The 13,535-nt window shown below is 34.7% G+C and overlaps 1 protein-coding gene across 1 annotated transcript; it reads right to left on the bottom strand.

Annotated features, from left to right (window-relative positions):
• Window positions 1-523: 523 nt before the first annotated feature.
• On the bottom strand, window positions 524-8,851 carry LOC130825596 (DEAD-box ATP-dependent RNA helicase 46-like). Its single transcript, XM_057690905.1, has 8 exons — window positions 8,718-8,851; window positions 7,032-8,275; window positions 5,732-5,959; window positions 4,563-4,631; window positions 3,833-4,102; window positions 3,385-3,735; window positions 2,326-2,603; window positions 524-1,967 (listed from the first exon to the last, which is right to left on the bottom strand). The coding sequence occupies exons 2-8, from the start codon at window positions 8,253-8,255 to the stop codon at window positions 911-913; spliced, it is 3,477 nt and encodes a 1,158-aa protein (XP_057546888.1). The 5' UTR covers window positions 8,256-8,275; window positions 8,718-8,851; the 3' UTR covers window positions 524-910.
• Between the last annotated feature and the right edge of the window lie 4,684 nt (window positions 8,852-13,535).

Here is a 13,535-nt window from a genome sequence, read left to right on the forward strand (position 1 = left end):
CTTTGAATGCATGAACTCGTATATCATTGCATCATGTAATCACGAGTTATGATCTTCCCGTGACGAAATGGTTAGCCAACATTCACACCAACCCTAACCCTACTGATGCTGAATGTTACACTTGTTTATGATAACAAAAAGATCATTATCAATTGACTGTTGGTTGTAGATATCATTTACAACTTTTAAATATCATTTACAACTTTATATAAAAAAACCATACACATAACAAAAAGGTCTTATTAATCGACTATTATTAATTGTAAATATCCTTTACAACTTCATATTAAGCAAGAAATACACATAATTTGATAAATCATTACCGTATGACTTATAAACAAATATCAAATTCATGATTATTAAACTAGATAAGGCATATATAAATACTTACAATTTGGAACATAGTCACAATTTGTAAAACTAATATAAATTTGTTTCAATTAAATTAAGAGAAAGAGAGAAATATAATAAGGATGACATGCAAAGCGCATCACTCGTCTTCACTACAGATAAAGCCGAGGTACAGTGCCAAAACAATACCTAATACTTCTAATTAGTATATTGCTGACCAGTGACCAACCAAGAATATACGTCCAAAATCCAAATGCTAACTTCATACTTAAATCAATAGCTCTACCAAAAACCAAAACAAAAATAGCTAGATAAACAAACTACATAATATCTCATCGAGTATTTTAAGTTCATAAGCATGTTTAAAGCTAAAGCCAGCAGGAAACAGCCACCTATTAGGTGTGAGATGATACCATACTGCTCATATCGACGCAAATGAGCGAGAATCGACCATGAAACGCAGCATCAGGTTCACTTGGTACTATTTCCTTCCTCAACCTCAGATAGATGCATGTGGAGCTCTGCCTCCGAGAAAACTAAAGCTCTACATGTCAGTTGTTTAATCATCAGATTGATTGACCACACCTGAATGAACAATATGATCTTTCTCATCAAGCTTTGCCCCAGCATCATATACAGATAAAGAATTGCTATTAGTAATTTGTGGTACAGCAGGAGGCCCAACTATAGTTGCTGCTAAATCCTTCTGTTGATGATTATCTGTTTCTGGAAGCATATCAAATCCCGATGGACGACGTTCTCGCCTAGTAGGCCTCTCATAACCATCATAACTGCGGCTGCGGCTACGGCTGCGGCTCCTGGTACGACCACGACTTCGGCTTCGGCTATAACTTCGACGAGGAGTACGGCTTCGGCTTCGGCTTCGGCTACGGCTACGGCTGCGGCTTACGCTTCTGCTATAACCTCCCCATGTACGAACCTTCTCAGGGCTGCGACTGTAACTCCTTCCTCTACTCCTCGTAGCATCCCTCCTGTTATCAAACCGCCCCCTACCACGGCCACGTCCGAATCCAACATCTCTATTATTGAACCTCTCATTTGACCCATAATCATCCCTGGATCGACCTCCATATCCACCGGGCCCGCCAAATCCTCGTCCTCCCCTGTATCCACGCCCACCATTATCAACGCGTCCCCCACGTCCATAATCATCTCTCTCTCTCATGCCACGCCCCCCAAACCCATCATTTCTCATGCCACTACCACCACGAGAAGCGCCAAAACCACCACGACCTCCAAAGGAACTATCTCTGTCTCTCATGCCACCACGACCACCATCTCCCATGTTTCCACCACGGCCACCAGAATCCCAACGCCCACCACCACCAAAAGCAGGGCCAGGGCCAGTATCAAACCTATTCATAATATTTCGATCTTTATTGAAACCATGACCACCACGAAGTGCCATTTCTCTCACCTGAGCAGGAACCTGCTGATTAGCTCCCTCCAGCACTTTAACAAGATCAGCAGCATGCTTCCAATCCTGTTCAGAGAAGAAGGTGTAAGCCACTCCTGTTGCCCCTGCCCTGCCAGTCCTGCCGATTCGATGGACATAGTCTTCAATCCCAGTTGGAAAATCGTAGTTTATCACCACCCTGAAAATCAGATTCCTTTAGAAGCTGACACAATGAAAGACAATATAAAATAACAAATATATCGCATTAGACATGCTAAAACACGTGCCCCTTTTTATATACAATAATCAAGGGAGAGTTGAAAACAACCTTTGTTTTTACATGTAGCGTAAATCCAACCACCAATCCACGCCTCAGTGGGAGCCACTTAATGACATTGGGGTAGTGGAATTACAGTGTAATTAAATACGGCAAGATAATTTGAGAAAAACCAAGATAAGCTTCTACAACAAAGAGCTACACTGAATTACAGGGCTCACAGAGGCTAAGTCATCATATGCTAAAGCTTAACATCACAATAGAAATCCAAAGTCCGTACCTAATGTCCTTTATATCAAGGCCTCTAGCAGCAACATCAGTTGCAACTAAAATTGGTGATTTTCCAGAGCGAAATTGATTCAGGACATAGTCTCTTTCACTCTGTGATTTGTCCCCATGTATTGCAGCAGCAGGAAAGCTGCGACTAATACTTCGTGCAAGATCATTACACAACTTCTTTGTTGAACAGAAAATAATAACCTTGGAACCCCTCTCTTGGGATCTAAGAATCTGCTCCAAACGTCTTTGTTTCTCGAATTGTGGCACCATTTCCACATACTGGAAAATTTAAAAGAAAGACAAATTCAAGAACGCAAAAAAAAAAAAAAAATCAGTGCAATAAAAACCAAAAAATGTCGATGAAGCTGGCTTTTAAGTTGGTGGATGGATCAACAATTATAAAAAAATTATTAGGCATTAGGAAAAGTAAATGCATCTAATATTTCTAAATAGTCACTTTGAAATTCGACTAATGGTGCCACCCATGCAGTTAATGATTAGAACACAAACATAACATTGTAGAGGGGGAAACTTGGAAATTAATATATCAATATTCTTTCTAATATCATAATAAAAGTCTTGCTCTAATGCTAGTATGCTAAATATCAGCGTCGAAATCCCGCTTTAACTTAAAATGCACCCTCCCCATTAGAAGAAAAAGATAGAATGTTGATGTTGCAAAGGCAAGTAATGGCAATATGCAATACATTTGGGCTTTGAAAAATCATTCAACAATAAGTCTAAGCATCAAATTTTCACTTTTAATTTAAGACGCACCCCTCCATTAAAAGAAAAAGAAAGAATGTTGATGTTACAAAGACAAGTGATGGCAATAGGCAGTATCTTCGGGCTTTGACATAAATTACTCTACAATAAGTCTAAGCAAAACTATGAAGTAATCCCCTGAACATGTACAAAAACCAAAACATGAAAAAAAAAATGACTACTCATGTAAAAATTTTATGCAAGAGCCGAAGAGCACAACTAATTTTCCCAGCATGTCCCAACAAAGTGAATTTCTTAGTACATAAATACCCTTTTTAAAAATTGATAACTTCACCTGCGTAATAGACTTGTTCGCAGCAAGTTCATCAACACTGCCAATGTTCACCTGCACTGGACTACGGAGCAAATCACCAGCAATTTTCCTGACTTCTTTTGGCCAAGTTGCCGTGTACATGAGTGTTTGCCTAAGAGGAGGAATCTCATTCACAATCTTGCGAATTTGAGGCTCAAAACCCATGTCTAACATTCTATCCGCTTCATCAAGAACAAGCAGTGAAACTTGTCGAAGATCAATATTTCTCGTCTCAAGAATATCGTTGAGACGACCAGGTGTTGCCACAACTACATCAGCTCCACGGCGTAATTCTTCTAGCTGTGGGCCCTTTGGGGCTCCGCCATACAAGCACTAAAAAAACAAGAGCATTTGAACAATTTATGGCTCCAAAAAATAAAAGGAAACCAAAAAGACTTGCACATGAATGGATGAGTGTAATTATGAATACCGTGCAAGAAATCCTGGAAGATCTTCCGAATTTTATAGCTTCATCTTGAATTTGTGTAGCAAGCTCACGAGTAGGAGCCAAGACCAAGACTGTTGGACCATTTCGTGAATTATTTCTTCGTTGCCTAAGATGCATAAAGGCAGGCATTAAATAGCCCAATGTTTTCCCTGAACCTGTCTTTGCAATTGCCACAATGTCTTTGTTTTGTAGTGCAATAGGCCATGTTTGAGCTTGAATTGGTGTTGGTGAAGCAAATCCAGCAGAATGCATCTGTCACAGAATAACATAACACGATTAATCTCCAAAATCCACCAGACCTTAAAACATTCACATGAAAGATTTAACTAATGGGGGGATAAAAAGGTATAGCAAATATATGGTTGCTTACTTAAGCAACTCGAAGCAACAACAGGAGGCAATAAAGACTTATTAGGTAGGCCAACAAGCAAGAAAATCCAAGTCACATGAGGAGTCATATGGATTAAGGCTCCAAAGTCCATTTGTGCAGCCTTCAAAGGAATACTTGTCGCATGTAAAGTATGCGCATAGCAGTGCAGCGTACGACATATGCTCCCCACTGGAGCAAATATCGCACCTGCGATAAGAAATTTTTTAAGTTAAAAAAGGAATAACTAAAAATGAGGTAGATATTGAAGGGGACAAACACCATCTCAAATGAAGCTTTGAAAAGAATATCACTCTAGCATAATATTAAGTTAATTAACCATACCTCTCGCAGTATCTCAGGAGGAAAACCAGTGGCTTCAAAAGTCATAAATGGGGCCGGAACATTCTCGCCCTGTTTATACATATAGAAGCAGAAAAGTCAAATGATAGTAGAGACAATTTTTCAAAGACTTCCTTTCAAAGAAAAGAAGTTAAACACCATGAATCCACTATATTTCAGGTCTAGAAGGTCTGTAATCGCTCTGTATGTATGAAATCTAATCTGAAACTTTCTGAACGACTCACTTTAAGAAAAATCTTGATTCAAGGCCATCATGAAACCAAAAGAATAGAAGTTTAAAAGAAAGTATTAGTAACTCATAACATCATAAACTTAACAATTAGCACTCCATAATGCATCATAAAGGTGTAAAAGACCGGACTGCTCAAGGGCAATCTCATAATTTGTGCCGATATTTGGCAGCAGAACCATAGTGCAAGATATTGCATTCATCACTATATCATGACTATATTGAAACCATTATAGTAGAAGGTATCGACAATACAAACAATGCAAAATACCTCATCCTAAGATACAGTCGGTTGCAATGAACCAAAACAAAATCAACATTAGAGCTTGGGTGCAGCATTGCACCTTCTGTCTCCAATCTTAATCATCCAATTTTGCTATCCCTACTCCACACAAGGCTCCTTTAGCCTATTTTCCTTCATCTTATCACAACATTCAAAGGTACTAAAGTACTGTGTTCATCATTTGCACCGATAAACGTATTTAGTTAACAATTGACAATAGCTTATTATTATCATATAATAGGTACATCAGAATGCAAATTTGCTATTCTTTTCATGCATCACAAAGGCTAATATTCCAACTAGAAATCGAATTTGATTACTAGTGTTAAACTAAGAAACAACATTCTAAAAACTAAAGGTAGATGTGAAATTCAATGGCACTTGCGTAATGCCACGGGTGGCACGAGAAAAACATCACCATTGTGTAGCATGTTGAACTTATCAAGCTAAGTTGGCATAATATAGAGCAACCTAATATCATCATTAACCTATTAACATATAGAGAGGCTACTAGCATGCAACGAGAGGAGGACCAAACTTAGATACACGGATGGAAAGATAAGAAATGTAAACTACATTAAGCATACGTACAAAAACAAAATACGCAACATATTCCACAATTAAACAATAGTTACACACCGTCGCAGTCACTTCGTGTTGCTGTCGGTAAGCCTCAACGGAAGAAATATTTAAAGCATCGGTGGAACCAGGCATCATCGGAGATGGCCTCATAAAAGGTTGATTAGGGATAGGTGGATCAACATTTGCATGATTATACATGCTATGCATACCTGGTGCACTTATCTTATTCAAACCGTCATGACCAGGTGGCACATTTTGATGCGAGAAAGCACCCATCCTTGAGTCCTACCATAAACATGAGCATGCACATGGATCGTCATTCAAAGCTCAATCAAATGTATGTAAATGCACTTGTTGTAAAAGCAATAATTGAATTTTACAAAGTTAAAATATATTGATTATGTAAAAATATATCATGCTTTAGTCAAAAGATTCATCATCAAGCAACTTATATATGTTAGAAAACAAAGCAACTACATGATAAAAGGCTGGCAGAGGCTATCATTCTGGAGCATGGAACAAAAAAGACATTTCCTGTCCCATAATATGTGATCTAACATCTCCAGCCATTATAAGCTGTTATTCTAGCACAATAGCCCCTATAATTTTTTATAAAAAAATATGTATTAGGTTTTAAGAGGTCTATTATAAGCTTTAAATAAAATTAATCTTCTATAAAACTTGAATCACTATGATAAATGGATATTTTTCAAATTAACTACTCAGATTGCAATGTAAACGAAATGAGTGGTAATAGTGTGAGGTGTCGTATTCCACACATCGTGAACATTACCGCAATCGCAACAACATCCACAATTTTTTATATGATGATTTAGAGGCACAATCCATTTGTCTTCAACTCCACACGTGAACAAAAAAATCAATTAAGTGTTTTCACTTCATCAAGAACTGACTATTTCTTTCCAACCCTGTGCTTCAAAGTTGTCCATCTTTCCTGAAAGGAAAAACCCCTTTGTACCAAATAACAACACCATAAATAAAGAGCAATTTTAAAGAGGAAAAAGTGGGCAATTTTCTACCTAAATTTACTTAACCTCTAACACAACATACAAATTCCAGTACCTGTGATTTCAGATTGTTACTTCAACACAAGTATAACAGCCTTACAGAGAAAATAGACATTCATGAGAAAAACAACAGCCCTGCTTGTTTGTACAAATAAGTACAAGTAAATTATCGTAACAATGCCTAAGCTTCAATCCCAAAATACGATAAGCTAAATGAACAAAAACAAATCAAAGTGGAGATGCTGATAACAAAAAATCTATCAATATAAAAAAAACATGATAGATGCACTAGCAAGCGTTAAAAACACATTTGCAGAAATAAATGGTACCTGCTGATTCCTTGGCATAGGTACCGCAGCAAGATTAGGGTGGAGAGGCGGAACCAATGGTGAATCCTTGCTAGCATTAAAGTCATATCCTTTCCCAGATCGCAGTTGTTGGCTTTCATCATAGCCCATATTTCGCGCAACAGGAGGCAGGCCATGCTGCTGACCCTGCATAAAGGATTGACCCATTTGATTTTGATAAGTGGAAGGATGCTGATTGGCAATATCACTCCGAGTCTCTGGCACTTTAACATTTGGGTGCGGCTGATGCATATGCACTGAGGAAGCATAAGGCTGTGATTGACCAGAGAGGGGGCTTCCTTGCAATCCATGATTAGAAGTATTCATAGACGGTGGACCATGACCAGCTGTGTGTCCACTTTGCTCAACCTGAGAAATTGAGCTCCCAGTTTGCTTAGGATAATCAGAATCATCTTGCTGAGCATTTCTATTATCCTGTTGATATGAGAATTGAGGTCCCTGTGGGGTCACCTGAGGATGAAGTTGTACATTTTGCTGCCCCTGTGGATGCATAGGTGGTTGTTGGTATGGAGCATATTGCATTTGGTGGGGCATATAATGAAGCCCTTGGGATTGTGCTGCTGTCGGACCCTGATGCAATGGTGCCTGCTGCCCTAACTGCTGAGAATTGTGCTGAATGGGATGTTGCACCATCTGCGATCCTTGATGTGGCAATAACTGTTGGCCACTTTGCTGCGTCATTGGCGGCCCATAGTGCTGCGGCTGCGTTGCTTGTCCCTGTTGCACAGGTGCTAGCCCTATTTGTGAGCTTCTTTGAGGCATTCCTTGTCCATAATGGACATACTGCTGCTGCCCAGAAGGAGGAATCTGTGCAGGCTGCTGCTGAGGATTTGATGCAGTTTGAGGACCTTGATAATGTCCTTGCTGTTGAGAAATTGGACCCTGAAACTGTCCTGGCTGCTGAGATAACTGATTCATGTATTGTTGTTGATACTGTGAAGCATCCGCAGGCTGTCCATGCTGCACAGTAGTCTGAGATGCAGTGTCTACATGAGGTACAGCAGATGGAACTGGTGGAGGTGCACTAGCCGGCTTTTCATATTGAGTGATATTTGTCTCGGGATTCCAGTAATAAGTAAGACCTGTGCTCCCATCAATCAACCCTTTCCATGGCTTTGGAAGGTTTGGGTCATCTGGTGCATACCTTGGACCAGCAGCTGGAGAAGCTGCTTCAAGATTTGCCATCTTCGACTAGTCAAATTCAACTACAAAAGATTAAAGCATGCAATGAATAAAACTGCGATAAATCTCAACAAGATTGTTGTTGAAGTGTAAAATAACGTCATTCGCAGTCAATGAATGATAATCAACCAGCTGCTCTAAATATGGCCTATCAAATCTATCCAAACTCAAGGTATATTAACTTTTACCGTCAATTACGATAACAAAAACCCTAACCAAAACTCCAAAAGATATGAGCTAGAAACTCAACTCCATAGCTACTTCAAAAGCCGAACGGCGTTTCAAAATGTTCGAACCAAAACAGTACGAGAACGAGATTCAGATCGCCGCCGGCAACGTTCCGATGACTAACATCAAAACCATTTAAGCCATCCAAGATTGATGTAGAAGAAGAAAAGATACAGTCTAGAGTACTAGAACCCTAACAGAAGAACAGAAGAAGAGAGGAGGATGAAGAAAACTTACCGTCGTCAATGGTGGTTGAGGACGTTGAGGTTCCGTTCCGTTCCGTTAGGGTTTTTACAAATGCGCCGCTCTTAAATGCGACTAATTCTTGTTTTTATGAGTACTGTCGAATATCGGAAGGGAACATTTCTCACGGTGAAGTGTGAAAGCCTATACTCTATATATGGCTTTTTATCATGACACGTGGAAGTCTCTAATTAGCCCAAGTATTAATAATATTAATAATAAAGGAAATTCCACATGGTAGCATTAAATTTTTATAAAACGCCAGAAATTTTGTAAATTTTTTTCCACATGTTAGCATTCAGTTTATGCATTATCTAACTATTGTAGTATTTTCCATTCAATTCTTGTCAATTTCCGTTTAATTCACCATTTTCACGTTTTCACCCTTATTAAGTGTTGACTGTTGTCTTTATAATTTGTCCTAAACCATTTTTATGATCTCAAATGTTAATTCATCATTTTGACGTTTAATTCACCATTAAATTTAGCAACGCTATCAAATGTTTAAGGCAAATTATAAAGACATGAACCGACGCTTAATAAGGGTAGAAACGTCAAAATGGTAATTAAGCAGAATTTCACTAAGAATTTAATGGAAAATGCTACGACAGTTGAATAAGGGATAAACTGGATGCTACCATGTGGAAAAATCTTACAAAAGTGCTATCACTAATGTTTCATAAAAGTTCGATATTATCATGTAGAAATTTCCTAATAATAATTATATATATTATACACTAATTCTTAAATGAAAGGGTCTCACGTGAAACCATTTTTATTAGGCAGCCCCAATACACACATTTTGTCTAAGAGTGATGACTTATAATTTTAAGAAAATCATTTTGTATAGTTGCAGAGTGATTACTTGTAATCTTAAAATGATCACTTATGATCTTAAAGTGATCAATTAAAGAAATAAGCTAATATATGGGCTTGTCTTATGGTCAGACGATCTCATACAAGACGAACTATTAATTTATATTTTATTCTTAATTTATTAGTTAAAATATAGTCATATGGGATCTTATTTGATATATAAGAATTATTAATATCAATTTCATAAAATTTTTAGGGAAATTATCAATGGTACTCCTAAGTTTTTGCACTTTATTAATAGTACCCGTAAGTTTTTTCGATTATCAATGGTACCCTCGTGTTATTAAGCGTTTTACATCCGTAACCTTTTCTAATTTTTTCCGTCCAAAATCGTTAACTTTTTATTCTTTTATTTTTCAATTTAAAACATTAAAAAATAAAAGAAAAAGATAAAAAGTTAACAGTTTTGGACGGAAAAAATTATAAAAAGTTACGGTTGTAAGACACTTGATAACACGAGGGTACCATTGATAATTGAAAAAAGTTAGGGATACCATTGATAAAGTGCAAAAATTTAGGGGTACTATTGATAATTTCTCTAATGTTTATTTAAGAACAATAATAGTTGTTAAGGGTTATAATGTTGCATCAATAAGTTTAAAAAACTAAATGAGACTAATGAGTTGAATAAAAGATAGTATATTTTTACGCTTTTTTTCTCTAATTTTTTCACACTTATTAAAGGCTAAATCAAATTAACAATGAAAAAAAAATTTCAACTTTTCTTTTACACATTCTAATTAATAAATCGATAAGAAGAGATATTTAGTTCAATGAAAATAAAAATCAAATCTCATTTAAATATTACAAACAAAACATAAAATCTCATTAGTGTGATATGCTTCCATTGTAGTTTCTTTGAAATAGTATAAACGTTCATTATCTGAAATAGATTATATTTCCATCAGTGATTCTTATGATGATATTAATCATGATTTGGGTGAATCCCATTATTGTCATGGATAGATTTTCAGTTGTATATAATTTATTAATTTTTTAATTTTAATAGTCTCATTTTCCACTTTTTGACCTACGATCAATTCATTATATTTACTTATAAATTTGAAAGTTATCATTGTTCCTTGTGTTCCACCTAACTCACTCTAAGATAAGTTCTAAAATAATGTATTTCAACATATCAACATATTTTAAAGTATTTTTTGGATTACATTAATAAGAAATAATTTAGGAAAAATTATCTAAAATAATTCAATATTTTTCATGATTTTCCTATAATAATCTTACTTATTGATTAATCATAAATAATTCCAATTTTAAGGGGTATTTGCCTGGACTAAACTGAAAATTCACATAAAAAGTCATAAAATTTTTCAAATATTTTTTTAACATTGTTTTGACATTTTATTTTAATTTATCATCTATTTTTTTAAAAAATAAAACTTGCTAAGGCAAGTCATCCTGTTATCGGGTTTACTCTAGAAAAATACCCTTTAAAGTTGAGATTATTCATGTTTAATCAATATATAAGATTATTGTAAGAAAATGATGAATAAATTGGATTATTTTGGGTAATTTTTCCAATAATTTTATTCCAATGTAATGCTTAATAATCCATTAATTCATACGATATAAGCTATTTATTGAGAATCCACATCATCTCAAAATGATTAGTGTTGAAATTTATACTTAATTAAACATAACTTTGGACATATTGAAAATTCTAATAAAGATTTTCTGAAATTATATTAAAAAATACTTAAATATTTGTTTAGACTTTATTAATACAAGTTTTGTTTTATACAAAACCATTATATATTTTTTGTCTAATAAAGTTATTTTCTGCAAATCCCAAAACATAATAACTTCCTTTTGAACAAGCGTAGATTACTCCGTCAAAACTGCTAAACAGATTTTGTTTTAGTTAGAGAATAGACCTATTCGATGTGGGCTGACTGACCTTCTCATGCAAACGGGAAGGCTCATCCGTGCTGATGTCGAGCTGTTAGCAGAAACGTCATTTAGTCTTTCTCGACTCTCGAGTCGGGGAACTCTTTTGGGCGAGATACACTGGGTATAATGATGATGATGACGATAATCGAGTTGTTAGCAGTCTAAGTAAGTAGTTGTGGGTAGCATTTAGGGTTGAACAAAGTTTAGTCCAAACCGTAAACCAAACCAAATTTTTAGTATTTAGTCTGGTCTACGGTCTATGTGGTCTGGTCTTTTTTTTGTTCAAAAATAAATTACGGTTTACGATCTGGTCTCGATTTTATATTTTTCAGAGCAAACCAGACCGCAAACGGTGCTATGGACGAAAATCATAATTTTTTTTAAAAAACAAATAAGTTGCTACTCAGATATTTCAAGATGCAGTTACTTTAAATAGTAATATATACTTGAATAATGTTAATGTCATAAACTAATTACAAATTATTATATTTAGTGATTGTAGGTGTGACATATTTGCATAAAGACATGTATTAATTTGAATAAATATATATAAAAAAAATTGTAGACCAGACTGTTGTTAAACGGTCTGGTCCGGTAATTTAAACGGTCCGTCCGGTCTGAAAATTTTCCAAACCGAAATTTTTGGTTTGGTCTGATTTTAGTGTCAAATCAAACCAAACCGGACCGTGTTTACTCCTAGTAGCATTAGCTATTTAACTTGTTATCTAAAATATTACTGTTGAGAAAAATAGTTGTTAGAATATAAATTGTTAATTTATTAGATATTTAATTCTTAAATTTTTATTTATTAAGTTTATATTATTTGATCTAGTTAATTAATCAAATTTCTATCATAATATGACAAAATAAATTGCATATATCTAGAAAAAATTACATAGAGTTGACAATTAACAAATTTTAAATCAAAACAATACTAAATTGTATTACAATTGAAAATGAAAGGTGCCTACAACCCTTACAAAAAAAGGAAAATTGAAATATAATACTTGTTTGATGTTGAAAAAACATGGATTTTTTTTTTATGTTTTATATATTATATATCATATTTATATTTGATAATTGGACATTTATTTTCATAAACGATATACGTTAGTTTATTTACTGCTACTTTGAACACAATAAGTATCATTTCGTAAACAACAACCAAATCCCAACAATAATACTCCAATTTAAAGAAAATGTCCTTTTTTGGGTTGAGAAAATGTTTCATTTTAGATTTACCCAATTAATAAGGTAAAAAAGAACCATAATAAAAAGTGTTTATAACTACAAGTTAAGATGAGATCACCATAAAAAGATTTTCATATACAGTCCTTCTATAAATAAAGGAGGAAATCACCATAAAAAGTTATTCACATGTACAAGTTAAGGAGGAGCCACAACAAAAAGGTGCCACATGTGTCAAAAATTATTAGTTAAATATTTTTTTAAAAGGAATCACTAGTTAAAATAAAAATGAGAGAATTAGGGTGAACTGACTTTAACCAAGATAAACCGCTAAACATTACTTAAAACCTACATTGACGTACCATATACATTACAGCAAGTATATGATATAAAGTTCAATTCTCAATGCCTGCTCTTTAACGATTTTTTTTTCTTATTCGTTGTTAGTAAAACACAAAATCTAACCTTAAACTTAAACATGAATATATCTATTTTAGGAATTTAAATTTCCCAAAACTTATTTAGGGAATAAAAAAACTTTTTTCTTTTCATTTTTTTATACTCTTTCCCACAAGTGGCAGAGCAAAATTGACAAATTATTTGAAGATCTATATACAATTTAAAAAATTATAATATTATTATAATAACTTTGTATCTTTAAATACTTAATATATACTACATAATTTAATATTAAGATCTCTAACTTTTTGGAGTCCCGTGCAGTCAAACATATTAAACATGCTCAGAACCTTCTATGGATCGCACTTTCGGTGAGTTTGGCATGTACTAATATAAATAAATATAAAATATACAAAAAGATAAAAGTAAAAACAATCT

This window comes from Amaranthus tricolor, chromosome 10 (genome assembly GCF_026212465.1).
Source record: "Amaranthus tricolor cultivar Red isolate AtriRed21 chromosome 10, ASM2621246v1, whole genome shotgun sequence".
NCBI lineage: Eukaryota > Viridiplantae > Streptophyta > Magnoliopsida > Caryophyllales > Amaranthaceae > Amaranthus > Amaranthus tricolor.